We start from the raw sequence: 22,718 nt of genomic DNA on the forward strand, positions 1-22,718 counted from the left end.
ATCAGAGCACTGACAACAGCATTGGTACTAGTTTCAATGCCTCTTGTATGATTTACAGTTTTGTGCAGTGTGTGTATGTGTGTGTGTGTGTGTGTGTGTGTGTGTGTGTGTAACACAATGTGTTCAGCAGGTTCTCATCTCCAACAGGATAGGATTAACGTTCAGCTGACAACCAAAGAAATATTCAAGGTTATCATCCAGACTTGTATAATAATTCCCGTAAACAGATAAAATGGGCCTGATGGTTTCACCAACTGAGGTAAGATACATTTTGCCAAATTTGTTTTGCTTCTCACTATTATAAAAGAGTAACTTCATCTCAGGAGCTTCGTTTTAGTAACACACCAAATCCTTAGGTAGCTTTTAAATTCTACTCAACGATTCTCATTCAAACTTTTGCAAAGGGAATTTAATTTGGTTTTGCTTAAGCAAGAAAAAAAAACAACTCAATGATTTAAATGACTTGAGTAGGAAGGCCAGCAGGAAAGGGTGAAAGTCCTAAAAATAATGTCATTGAAGCAAAGGATGAAGAAGAAGAGAAGGAAAAAGAGGAGGGAAAGTAAAAAGAGGAGAGAAAACATTTCTTCCTTTTAATTGTAGAGCGCATATAGTATACAGTATTTGCAAATACAACTATACAACAAAATCTCAGAATACATGCTTTAAATAAGTTTGTTTCTTTTTCACACAACAGTCCAGAGATGAAAGGTCCAGGGCTGGTGGGGCAGGTTGGCCATAGTCATCTGGACATCTACTATTTCCTGGCCAGGAATGGAGGGCTGTTCACATCTTATCATCTGGCATTGAACGACCTGGTCCCATGGAGTTGCAAGGGAAGTTGAAAGAAAAGGAACCCAGCAATGCGGCTATGAGCTGAGCTAAAATCTAGAGCATTATATCACTGAAAGGAAAAAGAAAAAATAGGTATTGGGGGACTATTATCAGCTTATGCCACAGGGGTCGAGAAACTATGGTCCAACTCCGGCACCACCCAATTCTTGAATAGCTCAAGAGCTAACATGGCTTTTACAGATGAACACTTACAATCAGTTTGATGCTAGAGAACACTAACAATGAACCCCAATTGAAGCAAAATGTTATTACCTCCCTCCCAAAACTTCATTAGTCTCATGATTACAAGTGTGTTGCAAAACTTGTACTCAATTATTGTTATTATCCCTTGAAACTCATTAATGTAAATAAAACTTGTGGCAATTTATTTTCCCTCTTCTCATTTAAGTACCAACATAATATCCTTGATTTTTTTTTCCTGTAGGTCCACCAAGCCTACGGTATTTACTACCTGGTTCTTCCCAGAAAGATTCACTGACCACTGTCATAGTCTGAGCTGGACTAATTTAGTGAAACTCTTGCCAAGGACAGAAAGAAGAATGGTTTATGAGGGGCAGAGCGAAACAGAACCCCAGGATCCCAAGCACTCTGGCCTGTGTTTCTAACCATAGTAGCACTTATCTAAGCAAGTCACAAAGCCAGTAACTTCTGTTAGCTAAATCCCAGTGGGGGATAGGAGAGGAGGAGAAAAGCTTCTCTTCACAGCCATAATCAAAGCAGGAAAGCCGATGTACAGCACCTAAGAAGAATGCCCAGATCTTCATACATGGCCCAAGACACAATTCTGTTAACTGTAAATAGCTTAACCAGATTACCAGTTCTCCCAAACCAATGGCAGAGCCACAGCAGTAAATTGGAAGGGGTTGGGGAGGAAACAAGACAGGGTAAGCAAATTTAAGCAACTTAAGCACCGCTTTTTTTTTCAGTTTGTTTATTTTGTGGGGGGTGGGGAGAGAAAGAGAAAGAGACAGAGAGAGGAGTGGGGAGGGGTAGAGAGAGGGAGAGAGAGAATTCCAAGCAGGTTCCACACTGTCAGTGCAGAGCCCCATGTGGGGCCTGAACTCACAAACCACAAGATCATGACCTGAGCCAAAATCAAGAGTTGGACACTCAATCACCTGAGCCACCCAGGTGCCCCACTAGCACCTCTTAATACAGGGACCACAACCTCTGTTCCATCTCTGAAGCCCCCAAGGACACGAATGTCTTACAGCTCAATGAAATGATGATCTTCAAGATGACCTTGTGCCATCAAGCTCAGGTAAACTTATATTCTTTATATTCTGTTTCAAAAAGCAGGGTATAGTACACTTGAGAAAGTCTATCATCAACATAGTGAAGAGGACATTTGGGCCAGTTAAAGTTACATTATTTAATTCATATGGAGCTTGGACTCTCCCAAGAACTCTCATGAAGAGGATGTGGTGACCACCCTTGTGACCAGCTATTTTTACAGTTTAGCAAACAGACTCTTTTAACCTAGTACTCTTTTCCAATCTTACTTATGTTTCATGCTACTTTTTAAAAAGACTACATCTTTACTGATAACATGGTGGCAAAAATTGCCAGTACTTTTCTACTGATTGCGAATCTGATGATTTTACATACAAGTGACAGGGAAGCAGCTCATTGGTTTAAGGAAAGGAGGACGAGGTGGAGGAAAAGGTGGAACGGGATGGGGAGGAAGAGAAGAAGAACAAATAGGCTATGAAGAAAATAAACAAGATGGTGTGTTAAGAAAATACAAATGAAGCTTCCTTTCTGAAAGGTGGTCAGTGCCCTCATCTCTGAAGAGGTAAAATTTAACCTGAACCCTAACTGATACAAAGTCAAATGTTGGAAGAGCAAGAAGTAGACACCCACAGACAGAAAGGACACCTGAACAAGGGCCAAAGGAGGAAATGGTGGCCTTCTCAGCTTTCAGCCTGTCTCTTTTCCCTGCAGACGGACAGAGTCCATCTGGCTCGATGGGTGGAAATATGATGAGGCATGACCTAGCAGTCTGTTCCATCTCCTGGCAACAGTGATTGGTCCAGGAATAAGCACACTGGCTAATGTGGGTTAAGGAGACTCTGGGAGGAGAGAGACACCTTTTCCATGCTAGTTGATAAAACTGCAAGGGCAAGTTTGGGGCTATCAGTCATTCTGCCATCTCCCAGAGAGAGCTTGCATGAGAGTACAGCCAATAGAGAGCAGAGCAGGGATGAGTAAGAGACAGCACACCATTCATGACACTGTCATTTGAATACCTGAGGTCACTGTTCTGAGTTTCATCCATGCAGGTTTTTCATCCATGCAGGTGACCAGTAAATCCCTTTTCAGTTTGAGCCAAATGAAAAGTTTGGTGCAAGTGAAAATACCCTGACAGCCGAGTGGGCTTTGGGAATGATGGAAGTAAGAGTTCTTGGGTATTTGGAGGAACTTGTGCTTTGTGAGTGCCCTCAACATCTTATGGAAGCACTGGGGTCCTAGGATGTCCACATGGTAGAGGACTGAGTAGGGACTGGAGATGAGAGCTGGAGAATTATTTCTGAAACTCTAGCCACAAATGGAGAGGAGGGAGATACAACTAAAGGGATTCAACACCTTCTACCCCTCCCTTTCCACCATCCTGCCATTAAAGTAGAGGGGGGAAATGTCCCAAATTGATGCACCCAGGAGAAGCAAGAGACTGGCAAAGGTAGAGCTTGGCCAAAACTTTTGAGAGCTACAAGAATGAATGCTTGTGGTTTTGCCTGCCCAGAGTCTCCTCCCCATTTTAGGAGTAGCATCACCCCCTTGCAGTCTAGGCGAATCAACTCCACTCTCCTTTCCCTCGGTCCCTGGGGTTTAGGTGCCACCAAGGGAATCTAGTGGAGTGGACCATGTGATCCAGACCTAGCCAATTGGCATGTTCCATCTTCCTGGCGGGGTGATCTTACTCTCAACAGGACTGACCAGAACTGATACGGGGACTTGGCCATGGACACTGGGAAAGAGGTACTGGTTTTCGACTTGGGGTCGACTTGGGGTGGGTTTAGACTTGGGGTCTAGATGAGAAGACTCACCTGCAGAGAGGAGTACAGAATCAAGAAAATGAAGGACAGGGCAATCGAATACCTTTGAGCCCTTAAATTCAGGTATATGTGAAGTTACATTTACCATTTCAACTGTGTGGTCCTATGAGCCAACTAATTCCTCTGTCCCACCGAAGCGAAGTTCCTCTGTTCACCATTTCTTTCCAGGCAAAGAGTGGGGCCTGAAAAAAAACATACTTTTAAAAAGGTGTTGAATGAAAGAAGTGTCTGATCTCATTTGTAAGGAACAGAAAGATGTGTTTTCCCTCAGACTTTGTAATCTAGGGTATTTCAATTCTTGAACAATCTTAAAACTATGATTTACCAAACACATGATGATTGGTGTGGCTTGTGTGGGTTGGCCTACAACCCATTCACTGAACTTCTGAGATATAACCTAAATGTTAGGATTTGCCTGCATTGAAAAAGAAATCACTGAGACAACTATGTAATTCTGAATACCATACAGTTCTTCCTAACTCCCTTCCACCAAAAATCAATGAGCAGGACCCAGAGTTATAAACCAATTGAACAGTAGCCAAGATCTCCATCCTACTTTCCAAACATTGGGTATTTGTATTTAAATGGGTGGGAGACACGCAGTTAAAAGGACTACTTTTTACCAGTCATAGAAAAGGTATATCGAACGTGAGCATAAGAGAATTTACATTTCCATTGAAAATGAGAACATAGGTTACTTCTGAAATTCAGGAATGATAATATTTTAATGGCAATAATTTCCCTACCCGGAATTTTATACTTTGAATGGAATTCCAAACCTAAGCTAATTTGCTGATTCAGGAGTAATTTCTTTTAGCGACAATGGTTTCTACTTGTAGAATAAGAAACAAATGTAAGCATACTTACCTTAGGGAATGAAAGAAATTATCTTTTATCAATTCTATATAATTTCCTGAAAAATCTCTGGAACTTCCCAAATTCTGTCCTTTGGAACCACCAGCAAATGTTTTACACAGATACACACACACACACACACACACACACACACACACACACACACTCACAAAATCCTGTGGTCAAATAAGATTGTGAAACATTAAATACTAACTATTCTCAATCCTGAAAACTCTCAGGACGTATTAGCATATTTGAGAATGTGACAAGTCTTTCAGTAGACATACCTGGTCAAATGTGTTGACTGCAGCATTCCCCAGCATTAACTTCCTCAAAATCAAATACAGCATTTTGCTTCTGACCCCAACCTCCAAGCCCTTGTTCCCCAAAGCAACTTTTGGAACAGCTTGTGGAACTAGTTCCATAAAGCAAAGTTTGGGAAACACTAGTTTAGTGGTTTCTATCTACACAGATTTTGCTGTCTGAATAATATGGAAGGCATTTTGAGTGACAATTGCACCCATTTGGATATAACTTCAACTGACTCCATAATTAGAAATTTAAAATGCAAATTTCTCAAAAGCAAACTGCCTTTACCATTTAGAAATGTTGCTGAGACTTACTTGGATTTGCGTATAGTTATATTACTTTCCAGTATATCTGGGATAGGTAATAGGCTCCAAAGACCTATAAATATTGAACACAAATAAGATTAGCCTTGTCTAAATTTTATGTATAAACAAAGGCTTGACAATTTTAATATGGCAAATGTACTTTTTTTTTTTTTTTGGTACATGCCTCTTGGGAAAACTGGGAATGGAATGGAAGCTTCTTCATTTATATTCTGCACAAGATGTATATTAAGGATTCATGTTAGTATGGGTGAAGACACGAAGCCATTGCTATTGAGCCTCAGATGTGGCAGCAAAGAATTAAGAGATCATCACCATCTCTCTCTAAATATAATGAAAATCTAACTTTACAACACTCCTGTTAAACGAGCTTTCCTCATGCTACTTGGCTATGCATTAAATCTTGGCATACACAAAAAATAAAAACAGGGTAGTTCTAAAGGTTCATTTATGTTGGCTGGATTATGAAGATTAACTCCTCAGATGGTATTCCAAAGAAGTCATCAAATGTAAGTATAATTGAAAATAAAAACCTGAAAATCATTTAAATATTGATAGGAAAGTGAACAGATAGGATATAGGCAAGACACCGCTCTTCAGATACATAACATCAGTGTGTATCATAAAGGATTAAAAAGTTTAATCCTCTAGGGAATAGAATAGACATTTCAACTTCAGTAGAGCACATTTTCTGGGAATAATATAGTGTAATTATTCTCATGGCAGAGGTACACGTGCAGATTATACACATTTAATACCAATTAAATTTTAGGTCATTTGTGTTGATGATGTTTTTAAAAGGTGATAAATGGGGTTTATTATTCTCTAAAATATTCTAATCCAGGGTCTTAGATACAGTGAGGTCCTCTTCTCTAATGTACCCTGTGGCTTCTGTCACCTTGCCAGTTCCCACAAATACTAGCTCTGTGCCAACGTGCAGCGTTTTTCAAACAGCGCATGCCGCCGCCGATACCTACGTTGACCTGAGGGAGTCCAGGGAGCGCATCCCATTTTAATAATGAAGGTGATGACGACAACATAAAAGCAGTTACCATTTACTGAGCATTTACTACATGCTGCCAAGCAAAAACTCCACTCTGTTACTTTGAATGGACTTCACAAGACCCCCACGTGGTAGCTATTGTCATTGGCCAACGAACAGAAAGGAAATTGAGGCACTGAGGCGCTGAGTAGCTTGCTCAAAATCACAAGCTGGAAATGGGCAGAGAGACAAGAGTCAAATTCAGGACATTGAGCTGGCCGTCCACGGTCTGTCACTTCACAGATATGCTTCTTTGTTACGAGGGTTCGCTTAATGAAAACATTTAAGAAATGTGTAAGTCTGTGAATACGAAAGAAAGTCATACAGGTTGTAGGCAAATGTCTGATGATCAGGTAACAGTGCTCTAACACACAGTATGCATTCTTTTCTTTTCCTTCAGCAGGGGGAAGCTAGAGAAGAAGGATCCAAGAAGACTGTGAAGTGAATGTGAACCGGCAAAAGACAGGTCAGTGTTAAGGTTCTGCGGTAGACATCCTGAGATACTGAGCTTCAACCTTCAACTTACCTGCTTTCGGTGGTGCCCAGAAAACCTCTTGTTCAGAGAGGAAATCTTCCTACTTTTACACGTTTTTAAGGCATCACACAATCACATTTCTATGGGAAATATAAATAATTCAAATAACTCTGCAAAAGAAAGGGTTTGATTATTGTATATTACAATTTAAGGGAAAAAAATCAAATTTAAGAAAAAGCTGACAATCAGATCAGAAGCATTACAGGAAGTTTCTTGCGCATTTTCTCCAGAGGTTAAACCAGAAAATGTTTTAGAGAGGGCAGAAGTTTAAGGTCTAGCTGGGGAATAAAGACATGTTTTGTCTGACACTTCCCAAGTCAAATCCAACATTTATCAAATGATTCCTAAGTGCTGTATTTAAAAAAAATACAGCCAGGAGCTGGCAACCTGGGTATATTAAGCTTTCATTATTGTAAATTTGTATTTTAAAAACCCAGTATCTTTTTCGTAAATATGCAAGGGCTTCTCCGACAATTTCTCTTTTTGTAAAGCCACCTCTCACTAAAACATGTTAAATAAAACTCCTATATGTAAAATGAATTCTTGGCATCTGGGAGTTTAAAATCTCCCCCAAATTCAGAGGGGGAAAAAAGCTGTATAATTATAGTTCATCTGAGTGCAAGTCATAATCAAAAAATGTTTAAAACCAAAAAGTAATATCTTAGAATGGCATTTAAAACCAAAAAAGTACTTACTGGCATTTTAAAATTTCTCATGCAATTTGTTATTCGTAAAATCAGAAGAAAGCGTGTGCTACCATTCCTGATAAGGCAAGCAATATTCAAGATTGTCAAGTAACTAAAAAAAACTGGCCACCACTATGTGAAAAACCAAATGCTTTAATGAGGCTATCAAGAACAACAGTTCAATTATTTCATCGGATACATTAATATCGATCCATAATATACAGTGCTATGGACCATACAGAAATTATTGCTGCATCCAACAGCAGGTGACTATATTATTAACATTACAGTACCAAGCGTCCGCAAGAGACAGTCATTTGTCATTTTTTCAAGACATAGGGTTTTTTTAATATACTGTTATCAACACCAACTTTTCCCCAGTGCATTTTTAAAAAATATTAATAAGTGCATTCCTTTGTGCTTTATTTTATATCTCTTAACTTCCTATGTATTTTATTTGTTCTTATTGCTTTATTATTTAAAAAACAACCAGAAAGAACTTTGTCATCCTATGTATGACCAGGTTGGTTGTAGGGTTTTTGGCAAAGTCAAAAGGTTTGGTGTTTCCGTTGCCTTACCCAGAGGCAGGTGGGCAAGTTTGGCATTTTGGTCCCTCCACATGGAGGCCCAACCCCGAGGCACCAGTCTGCTCTCGGGGATGGGGGGAGTGGTGTGGATCATTCTCTCGTCACAAACGGCGACCCCAAACCACCGCTTCTTGGCTTAACTAGTCCCTACAACAAATCCACACTCGATTTGGCAAAAAAGAAAGAAATAAAACCACCCCCGAGGCTGCAGCATTCTCCTGGGCTTACTCACCCGCCAATCCCAGAAATTGTCTCTTAAGAAGAGGGGGATGGGGAAGCAGGCAACAGTGAGCTCAGGAGTTGCGAAAGTCAGGACAGTGGTACAAGATGCCATGCTTCCTCTCAACAGAGCTTTCTATGAGGTCACTTGGCCCTGGTCACCTTCCCTGGGCCAGGGGCTACGCAACCTTGCACCATTTTTTAAGAACCCTCAAAATCAGCTAAAGAAAAGAAGCATCATACCATCGCGATCTTTGACTTCTTCACCCGGCTCCCCTCCCCCCATAGAGATATGAAGAGAAAACCAGACAATGCTATGATTGTATCAATGAACACTATGGTACAGTTAGCTGTTCATGCAAATCTGCATCACTATTCTAGGAAAAGAGCTATACAATTAAGGGGACTTAAAGAATGGGAATTAATTTTCCCTACCCCCTTAAGTAATAAAGCTATAAAACTGATAGCATCATCAATGTCTCCAAGGATTCTCGTTGCCCGACGTGCATGGGAACTATGCAGTCGATTATTTTCATGGAAGCCATCCATTCAAACACCTGACAATCACACCTTCGCTTTGAACCATCCAATACCCATCCACCAATTCAGATTTGATATTTAAACTCGTTTTCTTTAAAAAAAAAAAAAAAAAAAACAACCTCCTGAATAAGGTTTCCTGATGAAAGAAGTTGGCACTCTGTCACTAAAATATATTTAATATTAAAAATATCTGAAGGAAAATTGGAAGCTCTTATATTGTCTACATAGGCACCATGCTCCATGATCCTCTTGACTATAGATACCATCTTGAAACTGTCTCCTATATTACAGTTCAGTCAGTGCTAGTCCAAAAAAGACTACTGCTATATTTAAGGCACTTCATTCTGAATGGATATGCTTTATGCCCCTTGCTATTCAATTGTAGGCTGCTACGGAGAAATTCCATTCAACAGCCTGGCTCTTAACACCGTATGTCAGTTGTATAAAACACGTAGGCCAGATAGATTACATGTAACACTATACTATTATTGCATAGGACTACACAAGATAATGCACTGAGACTAACTTACAACGTCGCTGCTTGTTAAAACACTGTTATCAAGTAACAGTAATTTGCCAACACAGTATTTCACTCCTTCAAGAAAATTCAGCAAGTTTGCTGAAATGAACCCCAATTTAAGTGACTACAATGGGCGTATTAACGCTATGGTTATCAGTCTCCAAGAATATTGCTACTTTTATATCACTAAAAATAAATACGCAAGTTTATTCTCTCTAGAAAGCTGGTTTTCACCTATTAATACTATACCTTAAATGTGTGGAAAAAACAGTTCTGAGTGAGACTGTCATATACAAAATATTCGCAAAGCTCTCTTGAAACACAAGACCTTGCATAAAAGTTTTCTTTCATGTGTGTACAAAGAATGCAGAAAACCACGAGTGAGTTGTAAAAATATTGAAACCTTGCCATTTTAAGATGCATACTCTTACAAATTAATACAAACATATGGAAAAGAACGATGATAATAAAGAATCTGTACAAATCAAATGAACAGGAAAACATAATTTAAAAATAAAAATAGGAAAGCTGATTAGAAATGTGCCCAGTTTGGTTTTCTTATCAAAAGTGAAATTGAAGAGGGGGTGGGGGGGAGAAACAAATAGGACAACTTTCAGGGCTCCTCAATATGTTCCTTTGAGAGGACATGCATTTCCTTTTCAAAATAAAATACAGGTTAGGGAAAACAGAATCACACTAGTGAAGGACAGCAAGATGAGACCCCATGTTTCAGATCCTTGGTCTCTAACCCTTCAATTTCACTTGCACCTAAGTATGGCAGAGCAGTTACATTTTCTAACCAGACAATCCTCACAAAATTGGTTGCACTTTTTTTTTCTTTTACAGAATATTGTATTGCCTTAAATAGTTCGCAGCAGAAAGACTAAATGGCGTTAGAACGGTACTGGATCTTTAAGGCAGTACCAATGAATCAATACATTTACAAATTAAAAAAAGGGTTAATGTGGATTTCTTTTCTTCTTCTCTTTCCTCAATCTCTTTCTCTCTGGGTTTCTTTTATTTGGTTGGTTTACATTCTTTCGATTAAACTTGACATTTAATTTCCAAAGATGTCACAGGCATAAAAATCTCAAACCAAGTCTCCCCTGGATAAAAATGGACAGAAATTTCTCTGATGCAAAAATCCTCTTGCTCAGAAAGCTAGAGTCCGGGGTGAATTCAGTTCACAGATACTGCACACTTATCGTACAATACTTTGGAGGCATTTGTAGTTGTAAAATAGAATATACAAGTCCGTTTCACAAAATTCTAAAAATAAAATATATCCTGGGCTATTGATAAAGCATGAAAAAAAATTTTTTCATATTAAAGGAAAATTATCAAGAAAACCCCTTCAGGTAAATTATGAAACCTACGAATCAAGAAAGGAAGCAGTTTTGGACAGCGCAGAGCAGGGAGGGCCTGCTAACAAGCATGCTCGGTTTCTTCCATGCTCATGCTGCTCCTCCGGCTGCTGGCTTTGGAGGCTCCGGGAGACACCGACGAAAGGAGTGGGTCAGTTACGCCAACGGGAGAAAGAGTGTCATCCATCAGGATGTCTTCCAGTTTGGATCCCATTTTCGTGGGGACGCTATAGGCCTGGTTGCTTTCGGTCCCGGCTCCAAGGTTGTTGTTGAAGGTGATGGTGCCATCTGTGAGATCGAGTGTCGTCGTACAAGGGAGGTCTGTGTGGTGCTGAAGGAGGTCTTGGCTGCAGTTCTCAAGAGCGGGTTCTTGCTTGATGATCCGATTCACCAAATCTGGAGAGCAGAGGCCCGTGGATGGGATGAGAGAAAGTCCATGAGCTCGAGCCTGCATTTCAAGTTCCTAAAATAAAAGCAAACAATCAGATGCTTAAAAAGGGGGAGTACAAAGGATTTTAGGCAGTGAAAGCACTGTATAGGATACTATAATGAGGCATACAGGTCATTCTGCATTTGCTCCAACTCAAAGGATGTACAACACCGACAGTGAACATTAGTGTAAAGGGGGACTTTGGGGGGCAGCATTGTGCAGTATATGTCCATCAGTGACAGTGAATGTACCACTCTGACGGGGGATGGTGACAGCTCCAGAGGCTGTACAGGTGGGAGAGCAAGAAGTACATGGGGAATCTCTTTGCCTTCTCAATTTTCCTGTGCACCTAAAACTTCTCTAGGGGCACCTGGGTGGCTCAGTCGGTTGGGTGTCCGACTTCAGCTCAGGTCATGACCGCACAGCTCATGAGTTCAAGCCCCACGTCGGGCTCTGTGCTGACAGCTCAGAGCCTGGAGCCTGCTTCGGATTCTATGTCTTCCTCTCTCTTTCTACCCTCCTCCACTCATGCTCTGTCTCTCTCTGTCTCAAAAATAAATAAACATTAAAAAAAATTTTTTTAAATATAAATAAAACTTCTCTAAAAAGTAAATATTAAAAAAGAATCAGACATTTAGAGGGAAAAAAAAACCCAATACATTATGAAAACAATTATTTTGTTCTTTTAAATTAATAAATGCTGGGGTGCCTGGGTGGCTTAGTCGGTTAAGCATCCGACTTCAGCTCAGGTCATGATCTCATGGTTCGTGGGTTGGAACCCCATGTTGGGCTGTGTGCTGACAGCTCAGAGCTTGGAGCCTGCTTTGGATTCTATGTCTCCCTCTCTCTCTGCCCCTCCCCTGGTCACTCTATGTCTCTCAAAACTGAATAAATGTCAAAAAACATTAAATTAATAAATATTATTTCTTAAGAGTATAGGAACCATGGATCATATAAGGACATGATTTTTAGGTGGTATATGCATTTCATTATCTATTAATGATAGAGAGACTGAGATATCAATATTCATGAAGATAAATTTTTAAAAACATGAAAATAAAAATAAACATGAAAATAAAATTTCAAAATGTGAGATTAAAGGAAAACATTTGGTAAATAATATAGTTCTGGGGTCCCTCCACTGTGCACACACATCCAGGACACTGACACATTTTTAAATACCCAGGGAGGGGCGCCTGTGTGGCTCAGTCAGTTAAGTGTCTGACTTTGGCTAAGGACATGATCTTGTGGTCTGTGAGTTCGAGCCCTGCGTCGGGCTCTGTGCTGACAGCTCAGAGCCTGAAGCCTGCTTCTGATTCTCTGTGTGTGTCTCTCTCTGTCCCTCCCTTACTCTCTATCTCTCTCTTTCTCTATCTCTCTCTCTCTCAAAAATAAATAAACATTAAAAACATTTTTTTTTAATACCCAGGGAAATAGTGCACTACTCTGAGAACTACCAAATTCAAGACAGTTCACAGTTTCAGCATTAGGTGGCGCTACACCCTTTTCCATCACATCATAATCCCTGCAAAGCCAAGTCTTCGACAGTTGCTGCGATAAAACAAAAAAAGAAGAATTGCATGAAAATCAAGGAGTGAGACATGAGGGTGGCACTGTCCAATCGGATTCCAAGACTGAAGAAGCTGTGTGGCGGCCAATAGACACATGTATCCCATTAGTAGGTAATGTGGTTATTTAAAAATAAAATAAAAATGCTAGTGTTTTGCTTTCAGTTTATAGGTTTTATAATTTCCAATGGCTGCTAAGTTGGTAGGACCTAAATATTCAATGAGCTGTTTGGACCTAACAAAGAAATGGTCCATATTTCTTTGGTCTAGGACGCAGTGAAAAATTACCAAGGTACTAAGGGTACCATGAGCTGATAAAGTCTGGGTAGTAGTGACAAAAGTTCTTCACAAGTAACTTAGGTTTGAGAAACATCACTTAATTCATCTTACCAAGGCCAAGGGAAGTTTTCGCTTGTTTTTTGTTTTGTTTTTTTGTTTTTTGTTTTTTGTTTTTTTGCTGATGTTCGTTTGTTTGTTTTTATCCCAAAAGAAAGTTCTTATAGGGAAGGTGAATAATCTCTTTCTACACTTTCTTCACATCCTTCCCATTATGGGGTGAACTGAAAAACTCATAGGTTCAAGTGCTAACCCCAACCCCTCAGAATGTGACTTGGAGATACTGTTTTTGTTTTAATGTTTATTTATTTTTCACAGAGTGAGAGAGAGAGAGAGAGAAGAGCAGGGGAGGGGAAGAGAGAGAGGGAGACAGAGGATCCAAAGTAGGCTCCACACGGTCAGCACAGAGCCCAATGTTGGGCTTGAACCCATGAACTGTGAGATCATGACCTGACCTGAAGTCGGATGCTTAACCGAGTGAGCCACCCAGGTGACCCTGGAGATGCTTTTTTTAAAGAGGTAATTAAATTAAAGGAGGTCCTGTGGGTGGGTTCTAGTCCAACATCCAAAAGGACCAATGTCCTCCTAAGAAGAAGAGACTCGGACACAGAGACATACCCAGGGAAAACACAAGGAAAAGGCAGCCTCTAAGAGAAGTACAGGAAAACCAACTCTGCCCACATTCTGACCTTGGCTTTCTAGCCTCCAGAACCCTGAGAGGCTATGTTTCTTTGTGGTGTTTAAGCCGCCCTGCCTGTGGTATTTGTTATGGCAGCCTGAGCAGACTGACGCACTTCCTAAGTGTCACAGCCTTGCCTCCCCTGGTTCCTTACCTCAAAATGCCTTCCAAGCAAGCTCTTTCCATTCTTAGTGATTTTCCCTGGACCCTCTTAGGATGAACCCAACTGACTCTCGATGAGCATTCTACTTCTACATGCCGAGGCGATCCTTTCTAAGCTTGCCGTGTACCCTAACGTGATACTGACAGAAAATAAATCTGAAGCAAGTCACCTTGCCTCATGAAGGAGGGAAGAGTAGCCTCCAACGTGGCCCGGCCATCCAATCTCTGCCCACGAGCCTCGAAACACATGTTCCTGAAAAGTCACGTTCAGTCTGTAGTCAAGATCATTCAATTTGCAAAATCGTTCTCTGGATGCATGACAAATAAGAGATGGGAGCCTGAGATGTCACCCAAGTATGTGCATGTTCCTGTGCACGATCTCCAGAAACACGAGTCTCTCCAGGCATCATTTTAAAGCCTTGGGCTCTTTAATAAAATTACAGTTCCAATGATACGAAGGCTTCAAGCTCTTTCTTCTGTGAAAATTTCTGCATGCATCACTTAGAGTAAAAATGAAAGGAAGCCCTTAGGCCCAAGCTGAAAACAAGCACTATTGTAAATCAACACCAACACGCTAATAAGAACAGCTCCCCACACATGAAGATCGTCTTTAAAAAAAAAAAAAAAAAAAACAGCTAGATTAAAAGAGGCAAACATCTTACTCTGATCTTTTGTTTAATTAAAAATGTTTATCAGCTGATTAAAGCATTACTTAGATTTCTAAATAATGTGATAAATCTCATCTGGAGACCTCAGGCTCACTGCATGGCGGTGCTTTCCTAATTAATAACGTTTTCCGTGATAGGCAAAAGTTCGAAAGGCTGCCTCACAGGGTCACTGGAAGAAACCCAAGACATCATCACTGTGGAATTTCCAATCCACACATTTCACAATATTCCATTCCACATGAAGAGACATGTTGGGAAGCTTAAAACAAAACCTAGCCTCTCTTTGAAAACAGTTCCTGTGTTTTAACATTTCTAGAAGGAAATAACACATTAGGAGGAGCTGTTTTTATAAATGGGAATGTTAAGTTCAAGAGAAAAAGACGTATGGCTACAAACTGAAGAGATCGAACATGAAGCAAACAAAAACCAAAAAAAAAAAGATCATAAAAAAAGGTATCTTCAAATGACAAGCAATCTCTACTGCACTACGGACATTCTAAAATGCACCCCCTAGAGGAGAATCGTCTTCTGCCACCCCCACCCAGGGCTGAAATGAAAGAAGTGACATCCATGGAAATGTCAACAGTGCTGTGGGGCATTCAAAAGATCAGAGACTATTACTATAAATGAATTACTCTGTTAAAGCGGTTCAGTGTCCAGGATTAACACCACCAGCTGAAACACAACGCTGTCTGAAGGGTCAGGCTGTGCTTTGGTGTTGCACAAACAGTTGCACTGGGCACCTGAAAAAATGGTAAAAGGCGGGTCCATCTACTCAAGAAGAATGTGTTCTGTTAATTGCTTCTTACTGGTGGCCTGCACGCAGAGTCAGCAGGTAAATGAGAATCACTCCTGCAAACTCCTTTGGTCATTGGCAGAGCCCGTTGTTCTTTCTCTTCTTCAAGACAGTTTCAGAGGAAGCTATGTTTACACTCAGCATGAGAGACCAAGGGCCTAAGAGAAGTACCAAGAGCTGATACTACAGAAATACTGTCTCATCTCACACTTCACACTTGTACATACAGTCAATACACAGAATGACAGATGAATTCCACTCTTCATTAAAATTAGTATTTCTCCCTCTAAGAACGAATAGTGTAAGTTACAGACACATATAGTATAACTTCACTATCTGTAACTATTTCTAAAATTTGTATCTTGAGGATAAGATCTTCTGGATGTCCTCAAGTTCCCTACAGACATGGGCTTTGACCATAGACTACATAACTCCACCAAATCCTAAGGCATCTTGGCATTCAACAACTATGCTCAGTTCTCATTATTTGAGGTAACTATTGCAATAGACTGAATGCATCCCTCCCCTCCCGAAAACTCATTTGTTGAAATCTAATCCCTAATGTGATATGTCTGGAGGTAGGGCTTTGGACTATGATTAGGTCATGAGGGTGGAGTCCTCATGAATGGGATTTGTGCCCTTATAAAAGAGACACCGGAGAGTTCCCTCCCTCCACTGCCATGTTAGCACCCAGTGAGACTACAGACTACAGCGGCCTATGAAACAGAAAGTGGGCTGTCATCAGACACCGAATCTACCTGCACCTTGATCTTGGACTCTGAGTCTCCAGAATTTTGAGAAATAACCTTTGTTGTGAAAGTCACCCAGTCTGTAGTATTTTTGTTACAGTAGCCCAAAGAGACTAAGACAGTCACGTTCTATGAAGTCACTCTGAACCCTGATTTAGTAGATACCAAATGATTATTCCCAGAGGAAATATGGGGTTAGGTTTCTGTGAGTGTCCATCCACAACATTTTCATCAACTGATCCATAATGCAACCTTATTTTAGGTTTAAAGAGACCTTATTTAATATATAACATTGATACATTAACATCAAACTCACAGCCAACAGCGCTGCAAGTCACATATGAAGGAAACTTATCTCCGTAAGACACAGCACGGCCTTCTCGTGCTTTGGACACCAGACAGCTTCAGCACTACACTTGGGGGCCGTTTTAAGCAGCAAAATTCACCCATGAAACCCACAAAAATGTGAAAAAAGCATGGGACTAAGGCCCACAAAAAGGATGCTTGTTTATAGTGTGAGCTGAAAGAAGACAGCAGGTCAATGCCTTGTTCAACCTTAACTCAAATCTGCCCCTCTGAGCATATCCATCAATAACCATGAAGGCACCCCAAACGTGGATCTTGGAGTTACAGCAAATTTTTAAAGAGTAGGCAAATTCGCAAATTGGGAATCCACGAATAACGACTACCTACTGTACGAGGATCGTGTACGTCAAGTCCCCCATGGCTTGTTAGACAGCCTCCCCCTCCCAACCTCCAAGTCGGTGGCACTTCGTACATGCCCGTACCTGTATCCTGAGCAACAGGTGCCGGTTGGCATGCTCCAGTTTCTTCTGTCGGGTTTCAAGTTCCTTTGCACGTTGCTGTTCTCGTTGCAACTTTCGAATATAGTCCACAGAGGCTTTCAAAATGGTTCCCTTGTTCCAGCGCATGTCTCTGTAACCAAGACAGAAGAGAGCAGCCTTTCTCAGGACTGGAGGCACACTGAGGATCCATGATGCAGTGCACTCCATCTCTAAAGGCCTGGTAACAACGGCAAGCTGATGACAGCTGTCATTCATCAAGTGCTTGCCATGTGCCAGATGCTGTCCGCCTACTTCTTATACATGATCTTAACCCAAACAAGTGCCTTGAATGGGAGGGACGTTGTGCACGTGTTGAAACAAGACACTCTTCACCTTGCCCTTGGTCACAGAATTACTATAGGGTATAGCCAGGACTTAGATTTAGGTCTGTTGATTACAATAATCAGTATTCTTAAAAACTATATTAAATAGTTAAAGGTTTCTAGGACTACCAATGTTAACTCATTCAGACAGACAGAATAAGCTACAGTTAAAAAAAAAATTCCATGAGATCCTACTACTTGACTGTGTGAAGCATAAAAGATGTATCCTTGGATTTTCTCATGAATATTCATGGGCAAGTTATCTAACCTCTCTCTGTGTCCCAGTTTCTTCATCTATAAAATGGTGACACTACACATGTATGAGCAGCCTCACAGGTATGTTACTAGAATATAAGGAAGCTTGTTACCTGAAGGTGCTATGAAAAGTTTAGAATGCAATTCAAATGATGGAGCAGGCATTGTGGTAAGGGCTCAACATGAGAATTATCATGGCTACCTTTAAATACCTTTTACTATGGGGGTACATTTTAAGGTGTTTTACAGCTCATTTCATCGTAACTACCTCAATGGCTAGGCACTGATATTATTCCCATTTTATGGATTGGGTAAAAAAGGCAAAGAGAGGTAAAGGGCCCAAGGTCACACAGCTAGGTCACACAGTAGAGCCAGAAAGCCTAGAGAATCTGGTTCCAGACTTCCGTGCACTAAACCACAATAGCGTTCTTCTTACGTGGCTGAGGTCTTAGAACAAGCAGACTAGGTAGGAATATTCTGATCCAACCCCCCCCCCAACCCCACCTTTTTTTTTTTTTTTAACAGACGAGGAAAATCAAGTACAAGAATTCAAGCATCTTCCCCAAGATCACATATCTAGTAAGGGACTGTTTTGGAATTCAAACCCGGGCAGCCTGAGCTTGGTGCCTTTCAGGTTTTAATCACTGTAGCTGTAATGCACTCATATATAAGGAAATTAAGAACACCATTAAAATGTAGGTAAAAGTGAGCTGAAAAATTTAGAGCACTCTCAGAAAAATAATTAAGAATGAAATTATAATTACATAAATGGTATTTCTGTAGTACTTTAAATTAATCAGAGCTCTTTCACAGTGTTCATGATGATGATGCCGAGGACAATGAAAAAAAAAAAAACAACTTAATGTATGAAAACTCTCCTACCCCATAATCTATAGCTGCTCAAGGCAGATTGAAGTATCAGCTGGGATGTGTGAATGGAGAGCCATTAAAACAAGCCACCAAGTAATTGATCCTCATATGGATTAGATGAAGAACAAAACAGAAGTTCTCCCACGAGAGGCAGATTTATGGCCCCTAGAGAATTCCCTGAGTTTTATCCCTGGGGTCTGAGCACCAAAGATGGCTACCCAGGGAGATGTGCTGAGATAGAGGGAGCACAGACTTGTTTAATATTCAGGGCTGAGGTCAAAGTAACCAACACTTGAGCAGCCAGAGAGGGATGTAACCGTAATGAAAGACGCTTCAACTAGACCAGTAGGTTGAAAAACCCATGGTGAAACACGTGAGCAGCGACTCAGTTTTTAAGAAGTGACTATTTCAACCAATTATCTCAGGTTTTGCTTCCTTGTGACATCCAATGAATCAGGCTTTTAGGCTTAAAGGAAGGGTTTTCAAACTTTTTTTTTCTTGTGATGAGAGCAACCCTTTTTCCACACAGAACTGTATAAAGATTCCCAATATATAAATCAGCGAAAGCAGATCTGCTATAGGGGAGGAGAGCGTGTGGGGCTAAGACCCTGGTTCACTAGATGGTGTCTCTGTAGCAGCCCCAGAGCCTGTTCCAGAAACCTGGTAGGGAAAAACTCCCATTAGAGATTATAGTCCATTTATCTTAAAACAATGCCTACAATTAAAGATCATTATCAGTTCAGATTATAAACACGTAAGTATTCTAATACAATAGAGAAAGAAGATATGCAAATAGAGGCTTTCACTGCAGCCCCATAATTTCATAATGTTGCTAAAGAGATTCACATGCTACAGTTTAAAAGAATATGCTAAAAAGTGAACGCTGATAAAGAACAGGAAAATGGGAATTCAATTTCAACTATCATGCAAGACTGACTATAGGAAATGAAGGTCGCAGCCCCTTAGTAGGATAAATTTGTGCGGCAGAACTGAGAATTTGAATGTTGTGAGTTTCAAAATGGCTTTTCCTTGAAACCTGGCAAAGCAAAATGTGGATGATGGAAATTGTGCTTGAACATTCATCAAAGCCACCTTACAATGGGCCATGATTTTATTTTATTTTGTCACAAATTCCCTGACAATAACGTGAATAGCAAATTTAATAAGGCTTGCATGAATAATGCTTGATTTCATCTTTACATTTTATTAGGTAGCTAAAAGGTTCTATTCAAAGGCTAATTTCAGACAACGCCACTGGGGGTCATTAAAACGTATACATCCTCCTGCCTCTTACATCAAACGGGTCACTTTCTAGTAGATAAAAATTGTGTACATGTTGTCCTACTTGCTGACACAGTAGGAAAATTATCTTTACAACTGCTCTCCATCTGAAACGGGGAGAGGGGCGGTGTGGGTGGGAAGGTGGGCAGAGACTGGAAGCTGAAATCCAAATCTGCTGACCAGTACTTGAAAAAATTTTAAAAAATTATTTTTTTCTAGATCGGTAAAGCATATAAAGGGCATGCAAGTTAAAAAAAATTTTTTTTTGACCTTACGGCTGTTGAGTGTTAGACGTGGAGTCTCCTATACCAGCCCACAGATACTGTTGAGCTCTCCAGCAAATGGTCAACAGCTCTTGCTTGAACAGCTACTGAAATCTCTATCCTGCAACCATTAAAGAGAATTCTTCCAAAAGCTAGGTGATCATTTGCCAAGGAGTCTCAGATTTCAGAAAGCCACCTCCTCGTATCCAAAGCTGAAGACCTTATGCCCAATAACCCTTTAATACAATTCAGTTCATTTCTCTCAAAATTTTAGTTTGGCCAGACTAACAAGGAAAGGGATAACTATACCAGACGTGGAACCAATGGTTCAGGGGGGTGCTTCCTGACTCTGGTTTTTAGAACTGTGCCCTTTCTGCAACATATGAATAAGCATTAAGGTCCCCAAAAATATACAATGCAGATTAACATGGAATTGTACTCACGGATCATTGGACTTGGGAATCAAAGTACCTAGTTCTTTAATGCGATCATTTATGTTAAATCGTCTTCTTCTTTCAACTTCAAGAAAAGAGGACAGGAAGGGACTGTCAGTAACAGCACCACATACACATGTAGCATATCTCGTTAAAGCCATGTACGCATTAGCCTGGCCAGCCCAAGGCTGTGTTTCCGGATCTGGGTTTCCAGATACTATCATGGTTTTGGGACTGAGGTTCAAGTGCTTCCAAACAAATGAGTTACCTTTGTACAGAACTTCATCATTTACAAAGTGATGAGACTGTAATTTCTCCTTTGATTCTATAACACCCTGACACTGGAGTTAAGTATCCTCAATGATAAATGACAAAACTACTTTGGGGGATATTAGGGACTTGACAAGGGTACCCAGGAGCAAGCGAAAACAGCCTGAACTCAACCCTGACCATTCAGACTAGGGGCAACCAACATTTTCTACAGGGCCAGATAATGAGGACTTTGGGCTTTGAGGGCCAAACTGGCAAAACTGAGGATGTTATGTAGATACTTATGTAATGAAAGAGAAGATAAGTTCCTTTTGTTTATTGACAACGTTCAAAATGTGACAATATTAACTGGATATATATATATATATATATATATATATATATATATATATATATTTTTTTTTTTTTTTTTTTTTTTTTTTTTTTTTGCAATGCCAGTTGACTAACAAGAAGCGCTGGATGCCAGAAGTTGGATTTTATATAATTCTCACATATCACAAAACATTCCTCTTTTGATTTTTTTAACCATTTAGAAACATAAGAAACATTCTTAGGGGCATCTGGGTGGCTCAGTCGGTTAAGCCGCCGACTTCGGCTCAGGTCATGATCTCGCAGTCCGTGAGTTCAAGCCCCGCGTCGGGCTCTGTGCTGACAGCTCAGAGCCTGGAGCCTGTTTCAGATTCTGTGTCTCCCTCTCTCTGACCCTCCCCCATTCATGCTCTGTCTCTCTCTGTCTCAAAAATAAATAAACGTTAAAAAAAAAAAATTTAAAAAAAAGAAAAAAAAAAAAGAAACATTCTTAGCCTACCGGCCGTACAAAACTCCCTGCCCTAGGCCCAGTGTTGCCCAACAGATATATACAATGTGAGTTACTTCCGTAATTTAAAATTTTCTAAGTAGTCACATTGAAGAAGTAAAAAGAAAGAGGAAAAATTAATTTGAATATCTTGTTAAATCCAATATACCCATCCTTTCAACATGTAAGCTATATGAATTGTAACTAAATACTTAACATTCTTTTCTTTGTACTACATTTTTGAAATCCAGAGTTTATTTTATAATTTTTAAAGGTTGTATTCATTTGGAGAGAGAGAGGGCATGAGCAGAGGAAAGGGCAGAGAGAGAGGGGGAGAAAGACAATCCCAAGCAGGCTCTGCACTGCCAGCACAGAGCCCGATGGGAGGCTCGAGCTCACAAACCCTGAGATCATGACCTGAGCCGAAATCAAGAGTCTGACGCTTAACTGACTGAGCCACTCAGGCGCCCCGAAATCCAGTGTGTATTTTATACTTACAGCACATCACAATTTGAACTATAGCGCATTTCAAGTGTTCAATAGGCAGATGCGTTGAGGGGATATGGTGCTGGGTAACACATCCTAGAAGTTAAGCTTGTTTAACTACACCATGCGTCCTAACAGCGTCCCTATTTTATCAATTCAGTTGCATGTGTAGCTAAATTATCATCTTCTTTCGGGAGGGTGAAACAGTAAAGCATATGGGTTAATAAATGTTTCTAATTTACCTACCCGGGCAAACAAATTCCAAATAACTTAAGGTCTAATAAATCAGATTAAAAAGTTAACATTTTACTTTAAACATAATATAACCTAATACACATTTATATTTGACCTACTAGTAGTCCATACGTTTAGGTACATGATATATGCTACTTTCCCAACACACTCTGTATTTTTTCTTAGCAGAGGGATCCCTTCTATGATTAAACCAGGCATTTAAAACACTGCCTTACCATTAAATTTTTATAAAACAGATACACTGATACTCACTGGTTCTAAAGAAGGAATTTTTGGACCTCTGATCTTGTAGCTAACCTCCTCCAAAACTAAAAGCATGACATGCTTTCTTACTTTTCCAAGCATGTAACAACCAGAAAAATTC

General features: G+C 40.2%; 1 protein-coding gene and 1 long non-coding RNA gene across 16 annotated transcripts in view; both read right to left on the minus strand.

Moving 5' to 3' along the window:
• Window positions 1-361: 361 nt before the first annotated feature.
• Window positions 362-10,225, minus strand: LOC128314882 (uncharacterized). The gene is made up of 4 exons (XR_008297048.1): window positions 6,964-10,225; window positions 5,387-5,450; window positions 3,994-4,090; window positions 362-901 (listed from the first exon to the last, which is right to left on the minus strand). It is a non-coding gene; the product is annotated as an uncharacterized LOC128314882 (long non-coding RNA).
• A 2-nt stretch (window positions 10,226-10,227) lies between these two features.
• Window positions 10,228-22,718, minus strand: part of MITF (melanocyte inducing transcription factor) — a 220,998-nt gene continuing 208,507 nt past the window's right edge. For all 15 annotated transcript variants that reach the window (XM_027042457.2, XM_053219074.1, XM_027042459.2 and 12 more), the window contains 3 exons: window positions 20,557-20,632; window positions 17,065-17,212; window positions 10,228-11,351 (listed from right to left, as the gene is read on the minus strand). In XM_027042457.2, coding sequence (XP_026898258.1) covers window positions 10,950-11,351; window positions 17,065-17,212; window positions 20,557-20,632 — 626 coding nt within the window. In that variant the 3' untranslated portion in view covers window positions 10,228-10,949. The remainder of the gene's footprint in view (window positions 11,352-17,064; window positions 17,213-20,556; window positions 20,633-22,718) is intronic.

The sequence above is a fragment of the Acinonyx jubatus genome, chromosome A2 (genome assembly GCF_027475565.1).
Source record: "Acinonyx jubatus isolate Ajub_Pintada_27869175 chromosome A2, VMU_Ajub_asm_v1.0, whole genome shotgun sequence".
NCBI classification, from domain to species: domain Eukaryota; kingdom Metazoa; phylum Chordata; class Mammalia; order Carnivora; family Felidae; genus Acinonyx; species Acinonyx jubatus.